Source organism: Falco rusticolus, chromosome 5 (genome assembly GCF_015220075.1).
Source record: "Falco rusticolus isolate bFalRus1 chromosome 5, bFalRus1.pri, whole genome shotgun sequence".
Taxonomy (NCBI): domain Eukaryota; kingdom Metazoa; phylum Chordata; class Aves; order Falconiformes; family Falconidae; genus Falco; species Falco rusticolus.
Window position 1 is genome coordinate 20,182,291 of NC_051191.1, and position 25,348 is coordinate 20,207,638.

Genomic DNA, 25,348 nt, shown 5'->3' on the forward strand with positions numbered 1-25,348 from the left:
CCTCTGGCAGCTAGGCAGATGCAGTGCAGTTTGTCTCTGGCTACATGCATTGTACAGAAAATGCCATTCATGGCAAATATGCATCTCTCACACTTTCTGGGGTGTTTCTCTGGTACAAATGCCGGTATTCATAGCTTTGCATTTGTAGTTTTCACTTCTGTCTGTTTACTGGGCGTGTAAAGTGCATCTGCTCTGTTTCAGGTGCAGATGTAAGCCCTGTGGGGCAGGGCCTGTGTTCTCCATGGATTTTTTTTTTTTTTTGCAACGCTTGAAGTATTTCACTATACCTTTGCTGTGTAGAGCTGGGGTCCTTCTGGGAGCCCTGGCTGCCTTGGGGTTCAGCCCCGGCATGAGGGCAAACCAGCAGATGTCTGTCCTGCAGCTGCCACCATGCCTTCGACCCTGTGCTGCCAGACAGCCTCTGCTCGTGCCTGGGGCACGTGTCCCCTGCACAGCCCTGGAGCGCCTGTGCTCGTGCAGCCGGTACCTCGGACCGGGTTGTTCCTGTGGCTCCTCGTGCCAGAAACTGGTCTTTATGCTGCAAAAAAAAGAGAGTCCCTTAGGGACTGGTTATGAATGTGCTCCCATTCACATAGGAAACAAGCTTCACCCCCTGTGCTCGGGCGGCAGGTCCACCTCCAGCTGAAGAGTCCTCTCTCCAGCACTTCCAGGCTGAAGGCTGGGGAGAGGTGAGAGGATCTCAGAAATGCAGCTGCTGAAAGCAGAGGCACAGCAGTGCATGGTTCCATCCCTTCCTTGCATGTAGGGTGTGAGATGCAAGAGTTAAAGCTTAGAATAGTGGCTGCCAGCTCATTTGGTAGTGCTGCTCCTTTCCTGGACCTCGGCGTGGCTGGAAATCGTTGTGATTTGGGTTTTAATCTTGGATGTGATTTTCTGTGGGGATTCCTGATTTGTCTTTGTTCTGTCCATATTGCGAAAGGGCTCTGTGTGCCAGTGGGTGTGTTTGCGTTCCTGTCGGAATATGGTTGCTGTCTCTTCCTCCCTTCTTTCTCCCCTTCCCTATGTATGTGACATACGTGTCTGTCCATGTGCTGCTCACATCAGTCTGTGTAACATGAAGTGAAACTTCAGGGCTCAAAATGGCATCCATTTTTTTGCCAGATCAGACTTGCAGCTATTGTGTTAGGAAAAATGGGAAAAATTTTGTCCCATTTCCTTTTTTCTTTCTGTTTTCTTGTTTGCCCTCCTAATGTTTGTAGGCTTTGTATTTTCCTTTGTCTGCTAAGGCTGAAAGAGAGGACTTGGAGCAGATGAAACGGTGGGCATGAGGCTGTGTGGGACTTGGGTCTGGCTTACAGATTCACAGCCTGGCGTTGCTGCGGGGGCCACTGAGCAGCCTGTGGCTGCAGAGGGTTGTGGCTTGGGAGCCCTCGCAGGCTAGGCATGGTCTCTCATGCTGCCATCTGGGACAGGGGTGCTGGGGAGTATGCTGAAGCCCCTTGGGGAGCAGCATCCTCTTTACAGAGAAGTGAATGTGGTGGCTCCGAGTCACCCCCTTTTTTCCCAGCCACTCAGCCTGGTGGTTTCTGCTGCCATGGGGTTTAAGCTGGAAGGAGCGCTGAGACTCTCTCTTGGCCCACCACCACTCACACTTCATTGAGACACTGTGCAAAACACTTCAGGCATCGTTGGGTGAACCGGAGAAGGGGTCTGAAAATGGGAGGGACCAGAACATCGGCAAAGTCCCTGCAGAGGGAGGGAGCTGGTTATTAAGTGAGACTCAGCTGGATGATCCTCAAAGGAAACTGCACTTTGTGCTGCAGAGGATAGTGAAAATCTTGCATGGCTTCTACCGGTCTTGCTGAGGGTTGATTCCTTCCCAAGCCCAAATTTGCCTGGCCACGTTAGCTGTCTCAGCACCTGCATGCCTGGCAGACCATGCTCTCCACCACCCTGGAGAGCCAGTCCTTCCCAGCTTGTCCCATCTCCACCTCCGTCCAGTGCCAGCAGGAGGTGATGTCCCAGTCAAACCAACTGAGCATTTGGACAAAGGATATTTTATCCTGATCTGCACCTTTTGGACACAGGACTTGCCTGCAGCCATTGCCTTAGGCAATCATTTGAAGCAGATGGGAAGCCATGTAGCAGCCCCTTCACTCAGCACCGTGACAGAAAGTGATGAGCAGGTGGATTCACTTCTTCGTTTCGTGGCCCGGAGAGGCCATCCCTACCTTCCACATACACAAACGATAGACCTGTGCTCAAAGTTCTGGAAGGCGATGTTTCTTGGCTTGTAATATCCAGAACTCAACCAGTCAGTCTTCTGTGCCTAGACTAGAGCAACCTCCCTTTTCCTGGCTAACCTGACCACAGATCAGGTCTATTTAGTCTATTTAGTAATATGAGTCATTAAATATTCATACATACTTCCCTGGGGCCGTCCGTGTAAACAGTGGTTGTTACCACTCATACAGTGACTGCACCTCACGTGGTCTCAGCAAATCCATGTTGCCAGTACCCTGGGCCAAGGAATATTGTGTCTAGGCCAATTAATGCTCATGGGCATCTGGTTATGGTGGGTTCTGTGAAAGCAGGAGAGGGACAGGCAGTCCCTGACTTGGGAATTTACTCTCTAAGGAAGAAGCAGATAATTTTATGAATAGCAAGGATATTGCAAATAATACAAATCTAGTGTTAAAAAAAAATAGAAAAGGAAATGGCTCCAAGTGTCCTTGCTTCAGGGCATGAGCTTTCCTTTGTCTCCTTAGTCTGAGGAGAAGCCACTAGGTGTGGGGCAGGTGATTCATGAAGTTTCGAAGCTCCCGTGGTGATTGCTTCCCGTGATTTGCATGTCTCCCAAAGCAGCTGATACAGTACACTGCTGGGGAGAAGATGCTGTGCTGATCCATGATCCAGTGTGGGAGTCAGTTTGCTCCTGCTTCTTTCTTAAGCAGTATCAACTTTTTATTGCACACACACACACACACACACACACACACACACCAGTTCTCCAGCCAAGCAAGCACTTCACCTCCTTTACCAGGTGCACCTGCCTTGACGCTGAATGCAGATGTGCTTTCCAGGTTTCTGCCCAGCTCGCCACACTTGCTCCATGGAGTGAGTGTCCTTGACACACTACCTGCCCTGGTGCCGTGGGCTCTCCACAGCCCCAGGCCCTGCTGCTCTCCTCTGCCTGCCATGGCCTCTGTGCCCCTCAGTGCCCTTCCTGCGGCTGCTGTCAGTCCCTGCATTTGAGCCAAACTGTCAAGGAGCGCTTGTAAAACCAGCAGGTCACAGCTCGTGACCCAGGTGCCGATCCATGGGACTCGCCAACAGGGAGGGTCAGTCTGTACCCCAGCCCCATCCCATCCAGCTCCGCAGGAGCCATTGCCATCCCCAGCTGCCTGGTTGCTCCAGAGCACTCCCTGGGAGCATCTTGTTACCTTCAGTATCACGGGAAAGCTGGTCACTGTGACCGCACGGCTTCCAGCCCTGCACCTGAAGCCCATGCGGCCATGGCCAGCGCCCATTGCCCACACCTGGCCATGGGCGAGCTCATGCATGGTGTGCTGTGTTCCTCCTCTGGTGCCACACACGAGCTGCTCACCCATGACTCGGTCCTGTGGTTGAGACTGAGTTCTGGCCACACGGGCTTTGGGGCTTTGCAGGGGAAAGCGCAGAGAGCTTGGGGCTCAGGTTAGGGAGAATCTCTGTGTGGATGTCATCTGCTCACTTTACAAACTCCCGCTTGCTTTTTGCCACTTTTTGCAACTTTTCTCTCTACAGGACGGTTGAAGTTTGATGTTCATCATCAGATGTCTGTGTTTGCAACTCTTTGCGTAAATACCAGCCAGAGCGACTGGCATTGCAGATACTGAGACTAATGGCCTTAGGTGAATTCAGTGAACTGGCCACCCAAGCCCAGAATTTGCCTGGGTCTGTAGCAATCAATGGATCATTTTAGAGCATTTTAGTTTTGTTTCCTGTCCATCACTTGGTATGAGGACCTCAGGCTCAGAAGTCTCTGCAAGCTCAGTTTGGGTGCTGTGAAGTGCCTGGTGCTGGGTCTTGTTGGCCAGAGGCAGGGGTCTCTGACAGCCGCAGCTCCTGTCCCACAGGCTGCGGTGAGGGAAGTGCAGTCAAAGGGTGAGGATCTTGCTCTTTGCTCGGGGCAGAGTTGTCCTAAAGCCCTGCAGCAAGTTTTTGTATGCAGTGGTGGTATCATAAAGTTTCTTGGAAATAAGAGCTCACTGATGGTTTTCAGAATGTGGTTCTTGTGCAGAGTGCTGTGACTGCAGGGCTACGAAGATGAGGAGGGGACTGGAGCATCTCCCTTCTGAGGAAAGGCTGAGAGAGCTGGGCATGTTTAGCCTAGAGAAGAGAAGACCAAGAGGGGATCTTATCAGTGTCTACAAACACCTTAAGGACGAGTGCCAAGAGGACGGGGCCAGGCTCTTTTCAGGGGTACCCAGCGACACGACAAGGGGCAGTGGGCACAAGCTGCAGCACAGCGAGTTCCACCTGAATATGAGGAAAAACATCTTTGCTGTGAGGGTGACAGAGCAGGGGAACAGGCTGCCCAGCGAGGCTGTGGGGTCTCCTTCTCTGGGGACATTCAAAACTCACCTGGTTGTGACTCTGTGCAACCTGCTCTGGGAGAGAGAACCTGCTTTAGCAGGAGTTGGACTAAGTGATCTCCAGAGGCCCCTTCAAACTCTGACTATTCTGTGACTGTGTGACACTTTGTGACCCTCAGGTTGGACAGAAGTTAGGACTGGAGGTGTTTAGACAGAGCATGTCAAACACCATGTCTGTCATCTGTGTTGTTAAGGGTGGTGTCTTCATTATGGAGATCTGATGGAAAACTAGGAACAAGGCCCAGCAGATTCTAGATATGGCCATTGCTACTTATGGCATGCCTTTTTACAGTAGCCTTAGAAATTGAAAAATTCAGGAGCTGATTTTAAATAACTGCTGTAGCAGTTTTCTCCCTGCCCCCAAACACACGTACTCCATTAGTACTGGTACCTGTTGACCACCCAGCTGCAAGCAGGTACCTGCTGCTCCAGTGCTCTGTTTGGGTGTCAGAACAGTGCTGTGTGGCTCCCTGCCCTCAAACTGAGACATGCCTTCAGGATTTTAAGTGAGAAGTACCGAGGCAGCTATGGTATTATTTTATTTTTCACTCTGTAAATGTGTTTCTGGTGAAGTACCTGGGATATTGTTGTGGTTTAACCCCGGCCAACAACTAAGCCCCACACAGCCGACTGTCACAGCCGCATGTTCATTCCCAGTGATCATCCCCAGGGTGATGGAGAGAGACTCGGAAGGGTGGAAGTGGTAAAACTGGTTGAGATAAAAAACATTTAACAGGTAAAGCAAAAGCTGCGTGCGCACGCAAAGCAAAACGTGGAATTCATTGACTGCTTCCCATGGGCAGGCAGTGCTCAGCCATCCCCAGGAGAGCCGGGCTCCGTCACTTGTAACGGGGACTTGGGAAGACAAGTGCCACCACTCCAAACATCCCGCTTTCCTCCTCCTTCCTGCAGCTTTACATGCTGAGCATGACACCGTAGGGTCTGGAATCTCCCGTGTGTCAGTCGGGGCCAGCTGTCCCGGCTGTGTCCCCCCCCAGCTCCCTGTGCCCCCCGGTCTGGTGGCTGGTGGGATGGGGTGAGGTGCAGAAAAGCCCCTGACGCCGTGTGAGCTGCTCAGCGGTGACGAGAACACCCCTGTGTTATCCACAGTGTTTCCAGCACAAATCCAAACCACAGCCCCACACCAGCTACCATGAAGAAAACTGACTCTATCCTAGCCGAAACCAGCACAGATCGTAACAATTTTTTCTGCTTGAATTAACTTGCACTACTTTTCACTGCCAGGCTTGGCTAGTAATAAGTGTAATTTGTCTGAGGAGAAAAGAAAAGAGGGGAAGGGAGAAAAAAGGAAGGGAAAGATGAAGAGGAGGGAAAGGAAAGGAAATGAGAAAGGAAAGGAAAGGGAGAGGAGAGAGGAAAGAGAAGGAAAAGGAGAAGAAAAGAATATATCACTTGGAAGGGACCTACAACAATCATCTAGTCCAACTGCCTGACCACTTCAGGGCTGTCCACCAGTTAAAGCATGTTGTTAAGGGCATTGTCCAAATGCCTCTTCAACGCTGACAGGCTTGGGGCATCAACCACCTCGCCAGGAAGCCTGTTCCACTGTTTGACCACCCTCTTGGCAAAGAAATGTTTCCTAATGTTCAGTCTGAACCTCCCCTGATGCAGTTTTGAACTGTTCCCAGGCGTCCTGTCCCCAGATCCCAGGGAGAAGAGCTCAGCACCTCCCTCTGCACGTCCCCTCCTCAGGAAGCTGCAGAGGGCAATGAGGTTGCCCCTCAGCCTCTTTCTCTCCAAACTAGATAAACCCAGAGTCCTCAGCTGCTCCTCACAGGACGTGCCTTCCAGCCCTTCACCAGCTCTGCTGCCCTCCCCTCTGGATGCATTTGAGGATCTTCACATCCTTCTTAAATTGTGGGGCCCAGCACTGCACACAGTGCTCACGGTGAGGCCGCACCGGCGCAGAATACGGTTTCGTCTTTTGGTGGGCTGGTCATGCTGTGTTTCATGCCTGCCAGGACATGGTCAGCCCTTTCCGCTGCCAAGTGTCCCAGAAAGCCTGTATTTTGAAGTGCCATCAACTGATGCTGCAAGAGCCAAAATCAAGGCTGGGGTTTACCGTGTCGGGTCCTGGGGAGCAACTCCTCATGACGCTGGGTAGCCCAGGGGAAAAGCAGCATGGGTGGCAGGGGAAGAGCAGGCTCTTCAGGCCTGGGCGCGCTTGTGGCCATGACAGGTACCACTGAACTAGTTTTGTGGCATGGGCATCCCTTTAGGATGCTGCTGTGTGCCAGCAGTGATGCCATCCTCCCTGCGGTGGCAAAGGCAGAGCTGACCCCTCTTCTTGGCTTCTGAGGGGCTGTCAGCACCCCCGTGCCCAAAGGGCAGGATTGGGGTGCTGCAGGGCCTTTGCCCTCCAACCTGTGGTGCTGAGGCTGGTGTCATAGCCACCCCGGGGCTTCCTGGTGATCTGGCTCTCCCAGGTGCAGCTGAAGCTGGTGTCCCTGGTGTGAGACAGCCCGGACGGGGTGTTTAAGACCAGGTAATGGCTGCTGTGATCAAATTGCAGAACCACAGCTGTAATGTTAATATAATGGCTCCTTGAGAGGTACAAATTATGCTTCCTGAAATTTAAGGTCGTGAGCTTTTACAATGAATGGTAGACCTCCTTGTTAGATCGTTTTACCTCATTACCAGCAAGAATTTCTGTAATTGAATTCCAAACCTTTTGATTTAGTTTAGCCTTTGCCAGTTGGATAAGAGAGCTTCCACAAATTTTATTTTCTTCCTGGGTAGGCACCTATAGATGAATTGTCACTGAATTACATACTTCTGTCCTAAAGCTTTCCCGCAGGCTCTGATCTGGAAATGATATTTTGGAGGGTCTGGTCCCAAGCTGGTTTTTGTGGTGGCTGGTTTCCTGCCTCTCAGCCTCCATGAGAAGCATAGGGCAGGATTCCCAGGTTGTGTAAGAAGTATTGGTGTCCTCCTCCATCACCGGGGCTACAGCCAGCTCTGAACACTGCAGGTTGTTCTGGTTAATATTTCTTGTTTTGTTGGTGTTGAGACAATGGTGAGGGAGCTGACAGTGTCACAGGCAGCGCTTTGGAGGAATGGCTGGATTTCGTCAGCGTGGGGTGGGGAGTGATGCTAGAAGTGGCCAGACTTCACAGATAACTGACAGGGAATACTAGAGACCTTTGGGATCCCCAGGAGGTAACCCCTCAGTGATAGCAGATAAAGCTGGGATTACCTAGGTAATGGTATTAAAAATACCAGGTTTGAGCACAGATGTAGCAAAACTGGTGTGAATGGGGGGGAAAGTAGCTAGAGGCAGATTGTTCATTTGGGAGGAAACTGGAGCAGCAAAAAGGAGCGTCAGGAACCAGTGGAAAGGTTACAACGGTATGTGAGTGATGTGACTGGGGCTGTTTGGCAGGGGTGTATGCTCGGCAGCTCTGGGCAATAAACCATATTGGTTCTTCTGACCATCCCCTGTGTGTCCACCCTGCTCCTTGGTCTCCAGCTGTCAGCAGAACAGCCCTACAGATGGATCAGGCATCTCAGTACCAGGCTGGTGCCTACTGCAGTCCCGTTGACATCGGCATCTGTCTACCACCTCCGAAAAGCTGGCTTTTAGGGAAGAGCAAGCTCCTGAGGTTTGTTGGGAGCCGTCCCTTCCCCGTGGCCAGTACTGACCACAGGCCATTCTGAAAGGCATGCTGCCTGCAGGCAGCGCGTGGGTGCCTGCCTACAGCCATGCTCAGGCAGCATGTGCTGCAGCATCTTCTGTGTAGGGCTCCATCTCCTGTGACCCAGAGGAGCACAGGTTTCCCGTATCAGGCTTGTGGCTGCACAGACTTTGCCTTTGCCAGAGCATTAGTTTCCAGAGGTGCTTCTGCCCCCTTCAGAAGACTCTGGTGCTTTGGAAAGAGACATCCCCACCACCAGGGTCTCCTGCACATGGCACTGTTGCAGGTGCTCCATAGGGTTGCTGTCAACATACATTTCATTTAGTTTTGTTCTGTTCTGAGAAAATGATGTGCCTGGTCCCCACAAGTAAGGGCAGGGCTGGGCTTTCAGGTGGTAAGCTGATTTTACGACTTCTCTGGTACTTACCCAGGAGGCTTTAATTACTGTGTACTGCAGGAGAATTTTCTCCCTTTGCAGTAGAGTATAGAGCAGTGTCAGTACTGGCCAGGTACAATCACAGCACTGGTATATTTGGCTAAATTGTAACTAAAAGCAGCTGTAAGGGAAAGTTCTGAAACAAGGCAGCACAGTTGCAGACTCCAGGAGGTTTCCTCCGTATTGCCTGAGTCTGTGATTAATATAGGCAGATGGGCAGTCCAGCGCTGGATTGCACCTACACCTGGAAGTCACAGCTCCTGCCTGACGTGGCTGTTGGAGACACCCAGAGCAGTTAGCCCTGCAGACCTCATTGTCTGCATCGAAAAGGGATGGTTTGGTTCATGTTGACTTGTCCATTACTAGAGCTTCTTTCTTGTTCCCTGTAAGTGCTGGGACTTCAGGCGGTAGCAGAGGAGAGCTGGTTGCTTTCTCTGTCGGTGTTTTTCCCCCTTGTCTGTTAAATTATGCTTCTCGTATTTGTTTCATAAGGATACGGTTCCAACTTCAAGGATGTATTTTCTTGTTTACTGAATCTTTAAGGCACTAGTGACACTTTACAAATCGTGTATCACGGCATGCAGTTACTGTATATATATGGCTTCCAGCCCACGGAAAATTATGTGCCTGGAGTCCTCATGTAACACATCAATAATGCAGGTGACAAAATTGGCTATAAGGCTGGGTTTCCTAGGTTAATTTTATCTGTATTCCCTATCAGTTTGTATCTTTGATGACCAGTACAAAAAATGGATCCTTGAGCTATCCCTCAGGTGACTCTTTTCTGAGCTGTGACTTAGGATTCCTTCACCATGCGCTGGCTGTCACCAGCCCCATGGTAGGGAAGTGTGGGGCAGTGCTGCTGAATTGTGCAACCGTGGGATCCAAGGGGGGGCAAGCCTGGTGGGATGGGTGTATCTGGAGTCACTGTGGTAACCTGGTTTGCTCACATCAGGCTCCTTCTCCTGGCTAGGAAACCAATTAAATTGTCATCTGTCCAACTCTGTCCTCCCCAGGGACCAGGGCTTCCACTTAACCTTTTCATGACTTAATTATGATGCATGTATGATGAGAGGGCAGCACTGGTTGTCATGCTGATGCTCCTGTTTTGTGAAGTACAGTGCTGATATTCTACAGAGACCGTATGTCTCATTATCATTATATAAATAATTTACTTGACATTCAGAGAGCCTGAGTCTCCCCTTTTTCTCATTTTCAGAGGTTCAGGCAATATACAAGGTCTTTCTCGCCTTAAACTTTGTATCCATCTGGGCCTGCATCTAGCGTAAGTTATTGGGCACCTAGTTTTGCAGCTGCAGTCTACAGCAAGGTCGTGTTTGTGGTTCTTTGAGCTTCAGGCTATTGAAAAAAACTTGCTGGTCAACACAGATCCAAAGAGTTGAATTTAACATGGGGGAAGTCCTGAGGGATTTGGAGAAATCAGATGTTAACGTTAGCGTTTCTAAAAATAGGTAAGATGACTTATCAACTGTTTGCCACTTAAGCTAGTTTCCATCAAAGGAAGAAGTCATGGAAAGCTGTTGATAAAAACCATCTCAGATCATTCAGCATGTTAACATCTCGTCAGGCAAACTTGGTCCGGTACTAGCTAATGGCTATCTGATTTAGCAGAAAAATCTTGCATAAAAATTTTAAATAAAATAATAAGTAGTATGGTAAATGATGGAAATATTTTTATCTGTGTTACATCAGTGTCTATACATTTCACACGAAAGAAAGAATGTAGGTCACATTTACTGGAGTGACCTGATGTCAAAGGAGATGTATGTGCAAGATCATCCACTGACTCTGTTACTAAATCTACTGCTTTATTAGGGTTTTGACACAGCTCTTAAAAAATACATTGTTTTGATAATAGACTTAGACCAGGGGTCCTCAAACTAAGGCCCGCGGGCTGGATACAGCCCCCCAGGGTCCTCAATCCGGCCCCTGGTATTTACAGACCCCCCCTGCCGGGGGTTGGCGGGGGGGGGGGGAGAACCAAGCAGCCGCAGATGGCTGCCTGCTACTTCAACCGCGTGCCGGCCCCCTGGTTAAAGTTCGAGGACCACTGACTTAGAGTGAAAAGTAATTTACCTAGGCCTGTTGATACAGTACATCACTGTCTATATTGCTAACAAAACTAAACCATGCTTTCTGCATACATCAGCTGAGGTGAGGCAGACCTGCAGGGACCTTTCTTGAAGGCTCTGGCCGTTGTCATGCATGATATCAGACTAGATAATCACGTTTTTTTCTGACGTGCTTTTTGCATGTGTTTAAGGCAAATGGTTTGTTCAAGCATCACCAGCCACTAAAGAAGACATTTGGTGTTTGATTTCTTAGAAAGTTAGCCTGGATCCTTCAGTGCATCCTGCTCAGAGCTGTCCCTACACTAGCAAAGAGTGTCCTTTTACCAATGGCTCTTCCGAATGAAGATGAGACAGTGAATCCTGCACAGACTAAAGATTCCTGTGAGAAAAAGACACCTCCATCAATCCACTGAAAAGCCCTGAGTGAGAGCCTTTGGTTCACCTGGCTCTGAAATTGCCAGCCTGGCCAGGGTTTGGGGAGCGTGTCTCTCTTTAGAATTCCTGAGCTCTGCATCTGAGCCAGCTGTTTCATGCAACCGTGGCCTCGCTGTTGCATTTCTTACCACCCAGTTTCAGCTTCTCCCCTACCCATGTGAGAATTACTCTGCTCGAGGCAGGGACAGTACGAGCTATCACAGCCAGACTGTGAGAGTCCCTTGTGCTGGTCTTGGTGCTGGTTTGCAGGCCCTTCTTCATGCTCCTGTATTAATTACACTTTAGAGAAAGTCATGCAAAGTAACGCATCACAACATCACATACACCATTTGCCAGGAATCTGTATGCACCCCAGTCAAGACCACTAGACCTAAACTTAGTGCTTGCGTAGAGCAGGGGGCTGAGATAGTCCACGTCACCACCACTGGTGCCAGGAACTCTGCATCGCACTTTTAAACTGATGCTGTGCAAGTGGCAGTGCCGTGCTGTTGGCCAGCCACTGGTCAGCAACCCAAACGTGGATGTTTCAGGTGCTGGCATCTTTGGTGCATGACATATGCTGCATCATTTAGCAAAACAGTGGCTTGTTAGCCTCATCTCCTCCTGGTGGTTTAAGTGTGTTCAAGAGCTACTCAGCGGAATAACTGCTGTATTGCTGTTGCAGGAGAGGACTTCTGCTGTACAGCTGCGATTGTTACTTGACAGCTAGCCTTGAACAAAGGGGCTGTCCCAGGGAGAGCAGGAGAAAAACCCACTCACTGACCCTCCGGTGTGTATCACGCTTGGCAGGAGAGTGCACATCTGTCAGAGCGTGTCTGGGGGTTTCAGCCCCTTACTGCTAATGCATCAATAATTTTCTTTGTCGGTGACAGTCAGGTGACGTGGAGTATAGTCTCTTGTTTCTGCAGGCAGGGAATACAGAGTAGTTGGCACAGGTGGTTTCAGGATTGCACCTTCACCCCCCAACTCCCTCACTTGCTGCATACTCCAGTATCTGGTAGCCCATCTTCAGCTTCATCTTTGAGGCTGCCTCCAGCTGAGAACAGCTCCAGAACCAGTGTAGCACAGATCACCAGAGGTGGCACAGTCCCCTCGCTAGTCCTGGGACTGCCACTAAGTGGAGGAAGAGCTGGAATGACCCTGTAGATGCTGCTCTCTGGAAGGCTACACAAGTCAGTGCCCAGGTGTCGTAATGCCAAGAAGCAGCACTTTTCCTGGAAAGGTAACTTCTCTCTTCCCTCACCTGTGGCACCAGCTATTCAGAACAGCTGCCTGCCTGATAACACCTGAAAGCAAGTAATGAGATTGCATGCCATTAGAAAAGGGATGTCTCGAGCTTCAGGTGTCATATAAGGCCTAGTGAAGAGGTCCTCACTGATCCAATGCTATGGTCTTGTCTAGCGAGACGTGAATCCCCTCTGCCCAAAAGCAGCTACACAAGCAGCAGGTCTGTTTGCAATAAAAATCTTCTCAGAGCATTGTGACCAGCCCCTGAAACAGCCACAGTGATATATTCTGTGCTGGGGACAGCAACCCATCAGGGTACTGCAGGCAGTTTCGGGTGAGCGGAGTCTGGCCAGCACATAAAAAGTAGCTGTGGCCTTTCTGCTTAACTTCTTTAATGGATTGGGTGTTTCTGAACATCTGCAGATCTGCCCTTGATAAACAGGCAAAGGAAGCTTGTTCCTTTGTCGCATCACACAAGGTGCATACATCATATGGGCATCTCTCTGCTGTAAGTAGGACATTCCCCATGCAAAATTACTTCATCCTGGATGGACAGTGAAGCAAGATGTGCTGGAGCTGGATAAAGTAGGCGTGCTGCCTGGGTCCATCTGAGAAAGTCCCTTCCCTGGAAATGGTGGGCTTTTTGAGGGTGGGAGCAGGTTTTCCAACCAGGAATGCAATTCATATCTCACTGATGGAGAATGGGGTTCATATGACTAATGTTGATGTCCATCAACCAGTGGCTCTCTGCTCCTGAGCTAATGGTCTCCTGTAGAGGACCAGCATGAGAGGGGCACCAGTCTGGGGCACTGGAAGCAGGTGCCATGTCTGCAGCTCAGGTGAATGGTGCACATGGCTTTTTCTCTGCTGACTAGGAAAAAGGCCTGGAGCTGCTAACGCAAATGTAGACATGGAAGGAGTGAGTTCTTCCCCTCTTGGCATTGTTCATAGATGTCCTCATTTTGTCTGTGGTACTGGGAGGTGGATGAGGCTTTAGGGACCTTGTGGGAATATATGTGACTCTGGGAGTCACACATGTCCAGGAGGCTCTGGGGCTCTCTCAGAGTCTAAAGCTGATGAATACTGTAGATATGTAGCATTACCTCTGGTTCCTGCCTTGATGTCAAGCTAAGCCTTGCATACGTGTTCTTTCTGAACCAATGTACAGATATTTTCCTAGGCTCCTGAACATTCTTGTCCACCTTTTGGTTGCTTTTTGCCACACTCAATCTCTCTCTCTTTGTGTTTTGCAGCTGAAACCCCAATTGAGGAGTTCACCCCAACCCCAGCCTTCCCTGCACTCCAGTACCTGGAATCGGTGGATGTGGAAGGTGTCGCTTGGAGAGCAGGGCTTCGCACAGGAGACTTTCTGATCGAGGTGAGCCCGGATGCGGCAGGGAGAGTGACCAATGGCTGCCAGCAGCGTCTTGGTCTGCAGGGCAAGGGTCTACAGTTTGCATAAAGTTATTTTCCTTTATAAAGTGCTTTGGGAGCTGGGTGGTAATTGTTCCTGAAATGCCTGCTGCCTAGATACCTTGATGAAAAAATGTACTTCAGGTACAATAATTTCAAACAGATACATGCTGTCTGTGCTAGAATATGAGCTGACAGGTTCCCTTCTGCTGACTGAAATTATGGGAAAAATGGAGGTTGGAGAAAAGATTCATTAGATGCCTTCTCTGGAGGCCAATCAGGATTGTTTTGTACTGATACTTATTACAGCTTTTACCCAATGTGGCACAAGTATTGGGGATCTAGAAAGAAGGATTACATTGACTGGGTACATAGAGCTCTGCTCTTGTATCTCCCCTTTGGCCCCTTCCCTTTCTCAAGAGGGCGATGCCGGGGGCTCTGTACTGCCTTCACTCTGCTCTGAGGCCACAGCTGACTGGATTTTCCTGGGCATGTTTAAAAGAAAGGAAAGCCAGGATTAGAGTCACTGGCAGCTTCACGTTGAACAAGTGGCCAGAGGGCTCAGCAGCAAGGCACAGCGAGGCGACACAGAGGTGCAATCTCCCCAGAGCACAGGGGTAGGACTCTGGAGCTGGCTGGCAGGTCTCCAGCAGTGACAGCACTTGCTTGTTCCCACAGCTTGGCATTATTATTATTTTATTACTATTATTGTTGTCGTTGTTATTACTATCATTATTATTATTATTATTATGTTCTTATTTGTATCAGTGTATGCGCATAATGTCAGCGACAGGTCAGGACAACACTGTGATATGTGCTGTATGGCGCACAGCCCCTGCACAGAGCAGGTGGTGACAGCTGGGTCCCAGCACAGGGACAATGGGATGCTCCCGTGCTGATGCTCACTGCCTCTGGACAGTGAGCTGACGCTGCAGGGAGCAGTCTTGGCATATCAGCTGCTTCATCTTGTAGTGAATGCAACAGAGGATGGTTTTAAGGAGCGATTTAAAAGAGAGCAATAACATTGATTTGTTAGTGTTTATAGGGACTCTTCTCTCTATAGGAGGAAGGTGTAGGAGACATAACTTGCAAGTGAAAATTATGTTCAGAATCCATGCCAAATGGATATGGTATGAATAGGCCAAGTCTGCATTTCTTAAAGCCGGAGATAAGGCCGTTACAATAAGGCAGCTGAGAAGTGGTTAAAGTGTTGGTGGATCACTCGGTCAAGATGCTCGTTTCTGTACCTTAATTGTTAAAGAGATCCCAGAGAATTTGTTTCAAACAGAGGTGTATACACAGTCCGTGCAGGAAGGGATGTGAGGTGAATCCTGCCCCTTCCAAGGGGGTGGCAGCAGGGGTGGAATGAGGCTGAATTGACACCATCCGTGCTTAGATGGGATGGGAAGGGAACCTTTGTGTGAAGGTTTGAGGTAGGCGGAGTGGTTGGGCCTCTCCTCATAGCAAGTGCTGAGCAGCGCATGCTGAACAGGCGGTCTGTACAGTCAGAGGAAGGGCTGGCATCCTGTGGGATTTTGCTTTCTTGCATCTTCACGTGCAAAAATCATAAGGCTTTAAATCCAGCAATGCAGTATATGACGCTGGTCCAATGTGGTGGTGGTGGTGTGGTGTAGGTTGTGGCTGTGCGTGGTGTAAGGCAAGCAGAGCTGCATGCTTCTGGCGGGTGGATGTGTGAAGTGCTCCTGGTTGTGGAAGTGCTCCTGGGCCAGTGGTGAGGCTTTGCTGAGCTCAGCTGCTGCAAATCTCTCTGCAGTCTGAAGCTCACACTGAAAAATGCTCTGTTTTCCAGGGGTGGTCCTCACAACCATACCAGGCAGTTGGTTGAGGCACCCTGGAGCTTCCATCACTGCTCTGTGGGATCTTTCTAGCTGCGCTTTCTCAGGAGCAAGTACCTCAGACACAGTGATGGACTTGACCTTGAATGCGTAGTTGATGGAAACCCTGTGCCTGAAGCAGGGACTGGCTGTGGTGTGTCCGTGCTGAGGCACTGGCTGTGGTGGGCCCTTCGTCCAAGGCAGGGAGTCCTGCGCACGGTGCCATGCCCACGCAGCTGGCTGCAGCAGGGCAGGTGGGAGGGCTGACAGCCAACGTGCAGAGATGTGGAGCCATGTGCTGCCAGGAGCACGGGGAATCCCGTGGCCGGTGAGCCACAGGGGGAAGGGGAGGGGGGAGCCAGGCCTGAGGACCTCGCAGCAGAGGTACAGGTTGGCACTTGGGCTTGCTTGCAATGGGAAGAGCACACCCTCTTCAGCTCTACAGAGGGACAAGGGTCTGGAGCACAAGTCCTGTGAGAAGTGGCTGAGGGAACTTGGGTTATTCAGCCTGGAGAAAAGGAGGCTGAGGGGAGACCTTCTCACTCCCTACAACTACCTGTAAGGAGGTTGCAGCAAGGTGGGGGTTGGTCTCTTCTCCTGAGTAACAGGCGACAGGATGAAACAGCCTCAAGTTGCACCAAGGGAGGTTTAGATGGGGTATTAGGAAAAATGTCTTCACCAAAAGGGTTGGCAGGTGCTGGAACAGGCTGCCCAGGGACATGGTGGAGTCGCCATCTCTGGAGGTGTTTAAATGACATGTAGATGCAGTGCTCAGGGACATGGTTTAGTGGTGGACTTGGCAGTGCTGGGTTAACAGTTGGACCTGATGATCTTAAAGGTCTTTTCCAGCCTAAATGATTCTGTGATTCTGTGTCTTCTTTCTGCGGTTAGTGGGGCCCAGATTTCCCCTCCGTACTTGCAGCAAACCTCCTAGGGAGCAGCTCCCAGTGGGGCCGTTTGCTCTGTCCATCCTGCGCGTGGGCACAGATCTTACAGCCAGAAAGTCCCCCAAAAGCTGCGAGCAGGCAGGTGCTGGCAAAGGCTGCGTGACCCAAATAGCCTGCTGCCAGCAATGCTATTTGTGCTGTTGTGTGTCTTCTGCAGCCTCCAAAGAAAGCCAGTGAAGTACCAGTTGTCATAAATCTGATAAAATGGTTATAGAGCTGATTCTTTTTCTGATACATAGTATCATTACAAAGCAAGGAAGAATATTAAAGGCATATAAAGTCATGGAGTGTGTGAGGAGCAGGTTAGTGCTGCAGTGGAGCAGCCTTGTCCTGGCTGAGACTTGCAGGCCCTCTCCCCTCCCTCCCAGTTTGGATGTTCAACTGCGGAATAAATGTATTTAGCCGATAACCTGCCCTAAGCGGGTTACCATTCCCTTGGGACCAGACAGCTGAGCTGACTTCCCTTGTGGCTGCATGATCATTAAGTCTTTGGCAAGTGGAGCAATAAGCATGTGCGGTTTCCTTGGGAAGGGAAGCTGGAGGTGGGTTTAGAATGAGCACAGCAGCTTTGCCTTAATGTACAGCCACATTGGAGGGCAGTATTAGGAAAGGGAGATGTGTTATAGCTTGAAGCCTTGTACAGGTCTGGGACCACTTTGATCATCCTGTGCAAGTGTGTGGATTAGAGAGGTGTTAAATTTGGGTAGAAGGTGCATGGGCATTTTAAGTTTGAGACTTCATTTCTAGCCTTGTGACTTGTAGCCTGAGACCATCTCTTGCTGCAATTAATCTTTAGTTTTTTAGCTTTAAAGATATCTTGGTATTGGAGATCAGTGCTAGACAGCCAGATACATGTAAGCTGCTTTCACATTGGAGTTAGCAAATTCAGATAACAAAGTACAGGTGGAAAGCCCTGAGACATGTTTGCAGGCAGAGAAGTGTTTAGTGACACTAAACTGACCTTGTGAGAGCTGACCTTGTCCGGTGGTGTGGAGCATCTCCTCCAGTACCACAGAATGGCTCTTTCATGCAAGGACAGGTGGCAGGGACACTGCTTACAGCTCCAAGCAAGTCCTGACCTGCCCTAGTCTTCCTCACACTAATTCAGCAGCTGGGAGAGGGGTGGCCATGGGTGCTGGAGGCAGTCCGGTGGGTGCTCCAGCAGTTCCCGTTCCTCCGCGAGGCTCCCCTTTGCAGGAAGGAGTGAGATGTGTTTCTGTGGGGCATTGTCACGAGGAGTGAGCAGAGCTACCTGACAGGTTAGACCTGGGAGTCCAACTGATGGTGACTTGAAAGAGACAGCAAAGATCACCCAGAGAAGGAGACCTGCAGAGGGGAATCTGCCCCTGACATGGGAGCAGAGCTTCAGGCAAATTCAGCATTTAGCATTGAAGCTGTTTCATTAATTAATACCAACCTACAATAACTGTAGTACGGGACCTGACTGACTTGTACGGTGTTGAAACTGCAACATCCCAGCCCTCTGGCCAAGCCTGCTGTGCCATGCAGCTGCCCCAGCCTTTTAGCCTTCCATTTCTCTGCAGCACCTTCTGTATGAATGGAGGGCATGACTGGCCTGGACCAGCTGAGCCTGCTTTGTTGGCAGGTTGGGGTGGCTTTGCCAGTGGGATCCATGGGATGGCTGTATGGAGTTCAGGATGCTCATTTGGTGAGCATTGGTGTCCTCACCTGATACTTTCTCCATGTTCCCCTGTTTGGAACATGCGTTCCCAATGGGGACACATGCACATAGCACAATATACACATAAGCACACAGCCTGCCACGTGGATCAGAAAACACAGCATCATGCAAACACAAACAGCACAAATGACCTGACCCTGTTCTTCCCCAACTGATCACAATGAAAGCCTGTCAGAAGAGAATGTATACATATATGTATATGTATATACAATATGGATCCCTCTAGTAGCTAGCCTTGGACCCCCAGTCTGCCCAGTAGCTGGCCCCTAGCTCCCCCAGTCTCCCCTCAAGTTGCTGGCATCTTGAGCATGTAAACCTCCGAGACCCACTTACTGGTGCTTGGATCTCTTGACACACGCGTGCACAGGATTCCCCAGGCCTTAGATTCTTGGTCTGTCCGCCAGCTGGTTTCCAGTCCTGGGTCTCCCCAGCTGCCTAATGCACAGGCACGCACAAACACAAACCAGTGTCCCTGGCAGCTGCTCCAGACACTGGGCCTTACCAGTAGCTCTCAAACCCACTGGTCAGTCTGGTCCCTCCAGCAGAAATTCCCAGACCCCCAGTCTTTCCAGTATCTGCCCCAGGTCTATGACTCTCTGATCCCTGGCTCCAAGCCTCTTATCCTACTCACTGGCCAGTCCAGCTTGATGATTCCACACAAATTAAATGCACCTACACATGCATCGACATATGATACGCAGGCAGTCCGGTCTCCGGAGCTGCTGGCACCCCAACACCTATGGGACTCTACCACCCACAGCCCTTTCCCCACTTGCTGGCAGCTATACCTTCATGCACATGCACACAGAGGTACACAGTACGGAGCGCACCCTCACCCAGAAGGATGGCAACAGAGGCAGTGCAGTGACAAGACATGTCAGACTGTGGTGGCCGAGCGCAGAGCATAGCCAGGCAAGCGGACTGACAGCAACCTGGTATTCAGCTGGCCTCTTCCACCCCTGTGCTTTGTTCTCCTGTGCTTGTTCTTGCCTGATTCATCATCCCTCCCTTTTCTTGCCTTTGTTCTTGCACCGAGCATCTCAGTAGGTCTGGCACAGTCCCAGAATGCACTTTCTGGCATCCCATAATGAGTCCCATACCCCTGGAGGCAGTAGTTGCCCTCAGTCTGCAGGGTGACTTGGAGAGATCCTCTCCCATCAGCTTATCCCGTGGGTCTGGAACACAGAGCAGGGACTGTCCCTCTGCTGCAGGGGGGCTGGGGTAGCTGAGCCAGGGTGCCCCACTGACACTGATCAGGTCATAGGGGTGCCCCCAGCTCTCATTGTGGCTCTGCTCTGTTATGACTGTGGTGATTAGCCTTTGATCGCCTAATCCACCTAATCACAACCCATCCCTTCTGCAGCTGCTACTGCCTGCTCACCCCTCTCTGTTGGAATGTATCTCCTGCTGATCACAGCTTTAACGGAAATCCCTGCTGCCAGGCTGCCCAGCATCCTTATGCTTCTCCACCTTGGATTGTCTTCTGGCTCTGAGCTGTAGCAGAGGGAGCCAGGAGCTGTGGAGAGATGTAACCTCAATCCTACAATGCCACCTACCAACAGAAATGAAAGCATCAGAAGAAGCACGTTTATAATTTTGCCCTCACAGTTAAAGCCGAGGCCCTTACACCAGCCAAGACCCCAGTCTTCCAAGTGTTTTAGCTCTAAAGTACCATAATAGACTGGAATATCTGGCCCTTCCTCTCCTTCTGCAGAGATACCATCTCTTTTTTTCTCACCTTCTGGACTTGTTGCTTTTTCTTCTCTCTTTTGTCATGCTTCAAATCCTCTCTCTCAGGAAGTCTAGATACTTAAGCCTTCTCTTCATACTGGAGTAAAGAGGTTCATTTTTTAATCCCAGCAAACCATGTGGAGTGGTCACTGGTGCTAAATCTCCTGCTTTTTGTGTTGACTCAGCCCCTGCTTGCTGCAATGTATGGAAATCTGATCCCAGTTTTATTACTACTGAAGATTTTGTGTACTGCCTAGATGGTAAGCTTGTAGGGGAGCTGTCAGATGCCCAGACCTGGTTGTCCTGACCTGATTAGTGCTATGCCCACAGGGAGGGAATTCTGCCTCAAGGAGAATAAAGCCTGCAAGACAGTGGGGATGCTCAGGTCATTTTGCATAACACACAAGAGGGCAGAGAGATTGCATCCTGCACCTCTTTCCTCTTTGTGCCTCTCTCTGTTAGGAGCCTGGACAGAGGCTTCCTGCTTTACTGCTGAGCTTTGGGCTGGCTGAAGGCAGAAAACAGGCAGAACATTGGCAAGGGTCTGCAAGGGGATCTGGTCGAGTTACTTGCATTTGTCTTGCAGGCCTTCAGCATTTTCCCATGAACTGCTGCTTGCTCTTGGCCTTTTGTGTTTAATTTACTTTATATAACCCCTTTGTTTACTTTGTAACCCCTGCCTCGCCATTTCCTTTTTTGACCTCTCCGTGGCTGCTCTGTCAGGCTCAAACTGTACATCTGCTTGTGGTTTCTGATGGGCATGCTCACTGCTTTGTTCATTTACCTAGCAAAAGCACAGAGACTTCCAAAATCTGCATCTGCCTGGGTTTCAAGAAAAGAAGTCCGGGTGAATCTCCAGCAGTAACCGCTTGGCATCTTTGTTGTCTGCTGATCGAGCAACCAAAGGATCCTATTTTGCAGATTCTTAGGCTAAAACAAATACATGAACCAAGTGAAGTTAGTTTGTATCATCAGACCTTCTAAAGAAAGATGGTGGTTTCATCACCGATAAGCAGGCTGCCCTTTCTTCCTGGTGACTAACCTTCCCCATCTGTTACATGAGTGTGATTCAGATCAGCCATGGGCAGACTAGCCTGTTGTGTTGGCTGACATGGGCTGTGCCAGCAGTGAGAAAGGACAGAAAATTCCCAGGGCTTCTGCTTGCTTAGGGCAGGTGGATCAGAGGCATCAAGCTTTGTCCTTGATCTTCCAGTGCTGAGATCACCACCCCTCACCCTCTCTCCCACAGTATTTCTACGTATAGAAATAGCTAGATAAGTAACTCAAAGTTTACTCAGCATCTCTTTTAGCTGCATTTCCATCATATGCACTCCGAGCAGAGTGGTTGGAGAACAGCTCTAACGTGAAGCCAAGTGGCAGCTTTTCTCTGGTTGGCTTCGTTAACACCGGCTTGTTAGTGTTCTTGTTCACATTCCAACATCCAGGTGCCAGCTATCTGTGGGACACTTCAATTTCCTAAATACTGCTGTGGTCCTGCAATCCACAGGGCTGCTGCAACACCACAGTTGATCTCAGTACACAGCCTTTGGTAGATATCTACAGTGGGATTGATCTCATCTCACTTCAGGCTTCAGTTACCTGGGTGCCTGCACCTACCTGTGTCTAGTCTGCCAGTTCTGCCTGTGGAGGCCAAATAAACATGGAGATGGAATTCGGGGAGTAGTGAATTCATCTGACCTAGCCTGGGGTTTGCCTTAAGATGTGACAGATGTGGTGGATTCGCTGACTAGCTCTCCCCTGACCAGACAGGGATCTCAGGGCAACTTTTCCTGGTGTAGGTGCCCATTTTGTGGACAGCACGTTCTGTCAGGTGAATCCCAGCACTGTGGTTTCTTGGCAAAAGGGACATTATTTTATAGGACTGTGTGTCAGAAATACCAGGCATGGAGCGGCAGCTTGGAGCGTTTGGGTTTTGTTCTCTGTGCTGCCAGGGGTTTCTCTCAAAGGAACTGCTGGAGTCTGAGTGCTGTCAACACTATGGGTATAGCTGTGTGTGCAACAGCCACTGATACTTCTCTGGTTTATGGGTGGCAAAGCCTTGACAACAAATCAGCGATGCCTCTTCAACATGAAGTCAGAGAATTCTGTGGTGTCTGTATGCTCTGAGTTGTTAATCTCTCTGCAGACTCCAAAGTAACACTGAGATTGCTGTGAGTTTGTCCTCTGCTGTCCTCCAGCAGCAGACACAGGAGAAGGAAGCCTTTCCTGGACACAGTGCTTTCATTTGTAGATTCAGTCTTTGAACATGATTTTGAGCATGGTGTTTCCATGGCCTCAAAAAGAGATCTGGTTTGTACCCTCTGTGTCCAGGGCGCTGACTTGGAGTCCATCTGTCTCACAGAAGTCATCGCCAGTTCATGGTGGACCAGGAACTTAAATAGCTCTAAGACTTTCCTCTGGTTCATCACTGCGGAGCCCATCACATCTAGGTGTGTTGAGCCATATGGCTGTAGGCGAGAGTGTTTTACCATACCCCAGACCTTGTGGTACACGTGGAGGCCTGGCTTTATTCTGTTAAGTCCTGAAAGCCATACTGTGACTGTGTTGCTAGAGATGCCTCCATCAGCCATACCTTCAATGGTGGCAGGACATGACCAGTCTCTGCCATGAACATGCAGGTTTTTTACTCCCCCTATCACTGCAGCTACCTCTGTTTGGCTTCCCAGTGCACTTCTGCAGCATCTCCAGTCTCCCAGATGTTTTTTCTTAGATGCCTCTGGAAACTGCACAGCTTTTCTGTCAGTGGCCTAGATGTCAGATGGAGACTGTTCATTTCCTGTGAGAAATACTCCTTTTAATAACAGAAAGACAATTAGCAGATGGGTTTTTGTGCCTTGGTGGGCCCTGTTTTCAGCCTGAGTCTAATCCTTATCCACTGTAGAAACTTGTGTTCCTGTTACACATGAGATGAGTCTTTTTTACATCCTAAAATGGAGGGATTTTCTCCATAGTTCCCCAAGCATGTGTCTCAGTACAGTTTCCAAATAACTTTTGGTGGGAAAATGGAGAGAATATTGTCCCATCGCTCCTTGTGAGGGCTCTCTGGGGATCTTTGAGGGTTTTTCTATCAATGAATTCCTCTGTTTTACAGTGAAATCGTAAGTTTGGGCTGATTATCCTCCTGAGCCAGCTTTTGAACCCACAGCTGTATGTTCTCTTCTCTGTACAGTCATAGAAGTGCTAGTTGGAAGGGTTCTCTGAGAAGGACTACATTAGGTCAGCTGTGGATCTGTCCAGCCAAGCCTTAGAAACCTTCTGCAGGATGGTGGTGCTGCAGACTTTTGGGTGGCCTGTTCTGGGGCTGCACTGCGCTCCTGGGAGATATTTGGTTTTGCTGAAGTCCGAATCCAGCCTGAAGCTCCCAAACCACAGTTTGTAGCTGTTGGCCACATTCACTACATGATCTGCTACTTCCAGGAAGAGTTTGGTTTTGCCATCTCTGTAAGTGCCCTGCGAGCAGTTGTAGACTGCTTGCTTTTTTTTTGTCGTGCAATCTGGGTTTGGACCTCTTCAATTTCTCCCCATCTCTCTTGAACTCAGTGGCCAAAAACTGAACACTGAAAAATGTTACAGGTGCAGCCTCACCAGTGCTGAGTAAAAAGGGTGATAATGTCCCTCAATCTGCTGACCGGGCTGTGTGTTATGTTGCCCAGCATGCAGTTTGCCTTCCTCTCTGTGAGGAGGTTTTTCTTCCTTATAGGAGAGGTGTTCTATCCCACTGATCATTTTTGTGGTCCCCCTCTCAACCTACTCCAATGGATGCAGCTGCCCTTTTAAGAAGTCCCCAACCTGTTGCTTCCCCACTAGTAGCTGCCCATCTTACATTATCCACTACACTTCGAGATCTGGAGCATGCTTTATCCATGAACGCTGAAACATAAACCAAAATTAAACACTTTGGTCATGTCTGTATTTTCCATGACTGATTTTACATCAGCAGACTCGCATTTTCCCTGAACTTCCTTTTGGTGCCAGTGTACCACTAGAAGATATCCTTGTTCTGCTTAACGTCTTTTGAAAGTCTTTGCTGCAGCTGGGCTTTGGTCTTCCTGATATTGTCCCTGGTGCTTGAGCATTGGTTTTATTGTTTGCGTACCTGTCAGTGTTTCTCCTTCTTGCAGTTTATTAAGTTCATTAAGAAGCTTGATACCTTATCACACTAACCTGCAAAAATACCCGGTCTTCCTAAATGACAGGGTGGGTGGGTTGTTCCTGAGATCTCAGAAATTTTTCTTCAATGACCAGCACCCTCTTCCCTCTTGGGCTGCTTCTCAGGAAGCTGAAGTCTGTCCTGAACCTCAGGATCCCAGCTCTGCTACTCACCTTTCAAGCCTTCCTCCAGGAGCTCAGTGCAGCCACCTCGCAGTTGCTGCAACCTGAGCTGCCCTGTTGACCACATTTGTCACCAGTTTTTTCCCTGTTGGAAAAAGCAGGGCAAGTCAAGCAGGTGGTCACCTCTAGCAGCCAGTGTTTGTGTTAGGATATTGTCACCAGCAGTCTCGGAGCCTCGTGGATTCCCTGGCCAGTGATCCATTTCCTTCCCAGCAGAAGTCTGGACCATTGAAATCCTGGAGAGGATGAAGGCTTGCAAGACTTCCAGTATTTGTTGATGGACAACCACACCCACCACCTCCTCTTGGGTGATGGTAACAGACCCAGCATCCCTCCTGCTCATAGCCTAGGTTCAGAGACTCTCAGAAGGCATGTCTGTGCTCCTACATTGCAGCTCTGTGCAGTTGGGAGCTCCATCACACGGAGACAATTTTCCTCCCCACCTGTCTTCCCTGAACACCCTGTAGGCAGCTGTGGCCACATCTTGATCAAGGCATGCTATCCCAAGTCTCTGAGTCAGACCACATCATGGCCCTGTGACTGCAGTAGGGCTTGCAGTTCTTCATGTTTGTTGTCCATGCTCTGTGAACCGAAGGAAGGTCTGAATACCCAGTCCTCTGGACAAGAAAATGAATGTCCTCTTGTGGACCTTTACTGGCATACCTCCTCCATACCTTCCTCTCTTATCTCTGGGCTTAGGTCCCCACTCTCTGATGACCCTAATTTAAAACCCTTCTCTCCACATCAGTAAGCATGGTTGCAAAGGTGTTCTTCCCTCTCATGGTTACACAGGGTCTTTCTTTTCCTGGTAGTCTTCCATCATCCTCCAGCGAGACACCAGGATCAAGGAAGCTGAATCGCAGCCTGCAGCATCCGCTGCATGGCCAGGCATCAATCTGGCAGATGTGTGCACTTCACAGTG

General features: G+C 49.8%; 1 protein-coding gene across 1 annotated transcript in view; it reads left to right on the forward strand.

The window, feature by feature from the left end:
• SHANK3 (SH3 and multiple ankyrin repeat domains 3) overlaps positions 1–25,348 on the forward strand; it is a 370,723-nt gene that overhangs the window by 284,430 nt on the left and 60,945 nt on the right. The window contains exon 18 of the mRNA XM_037388277.1: positions 13,699–13,823. Within this exon, the coding sequence (XP_037244174.1) occupies positions 13,699–13,823 (125 nt within the window). The remainder of the gene's footprint in view (positions 1–13,698; positions 13,824–25,348) is intronic.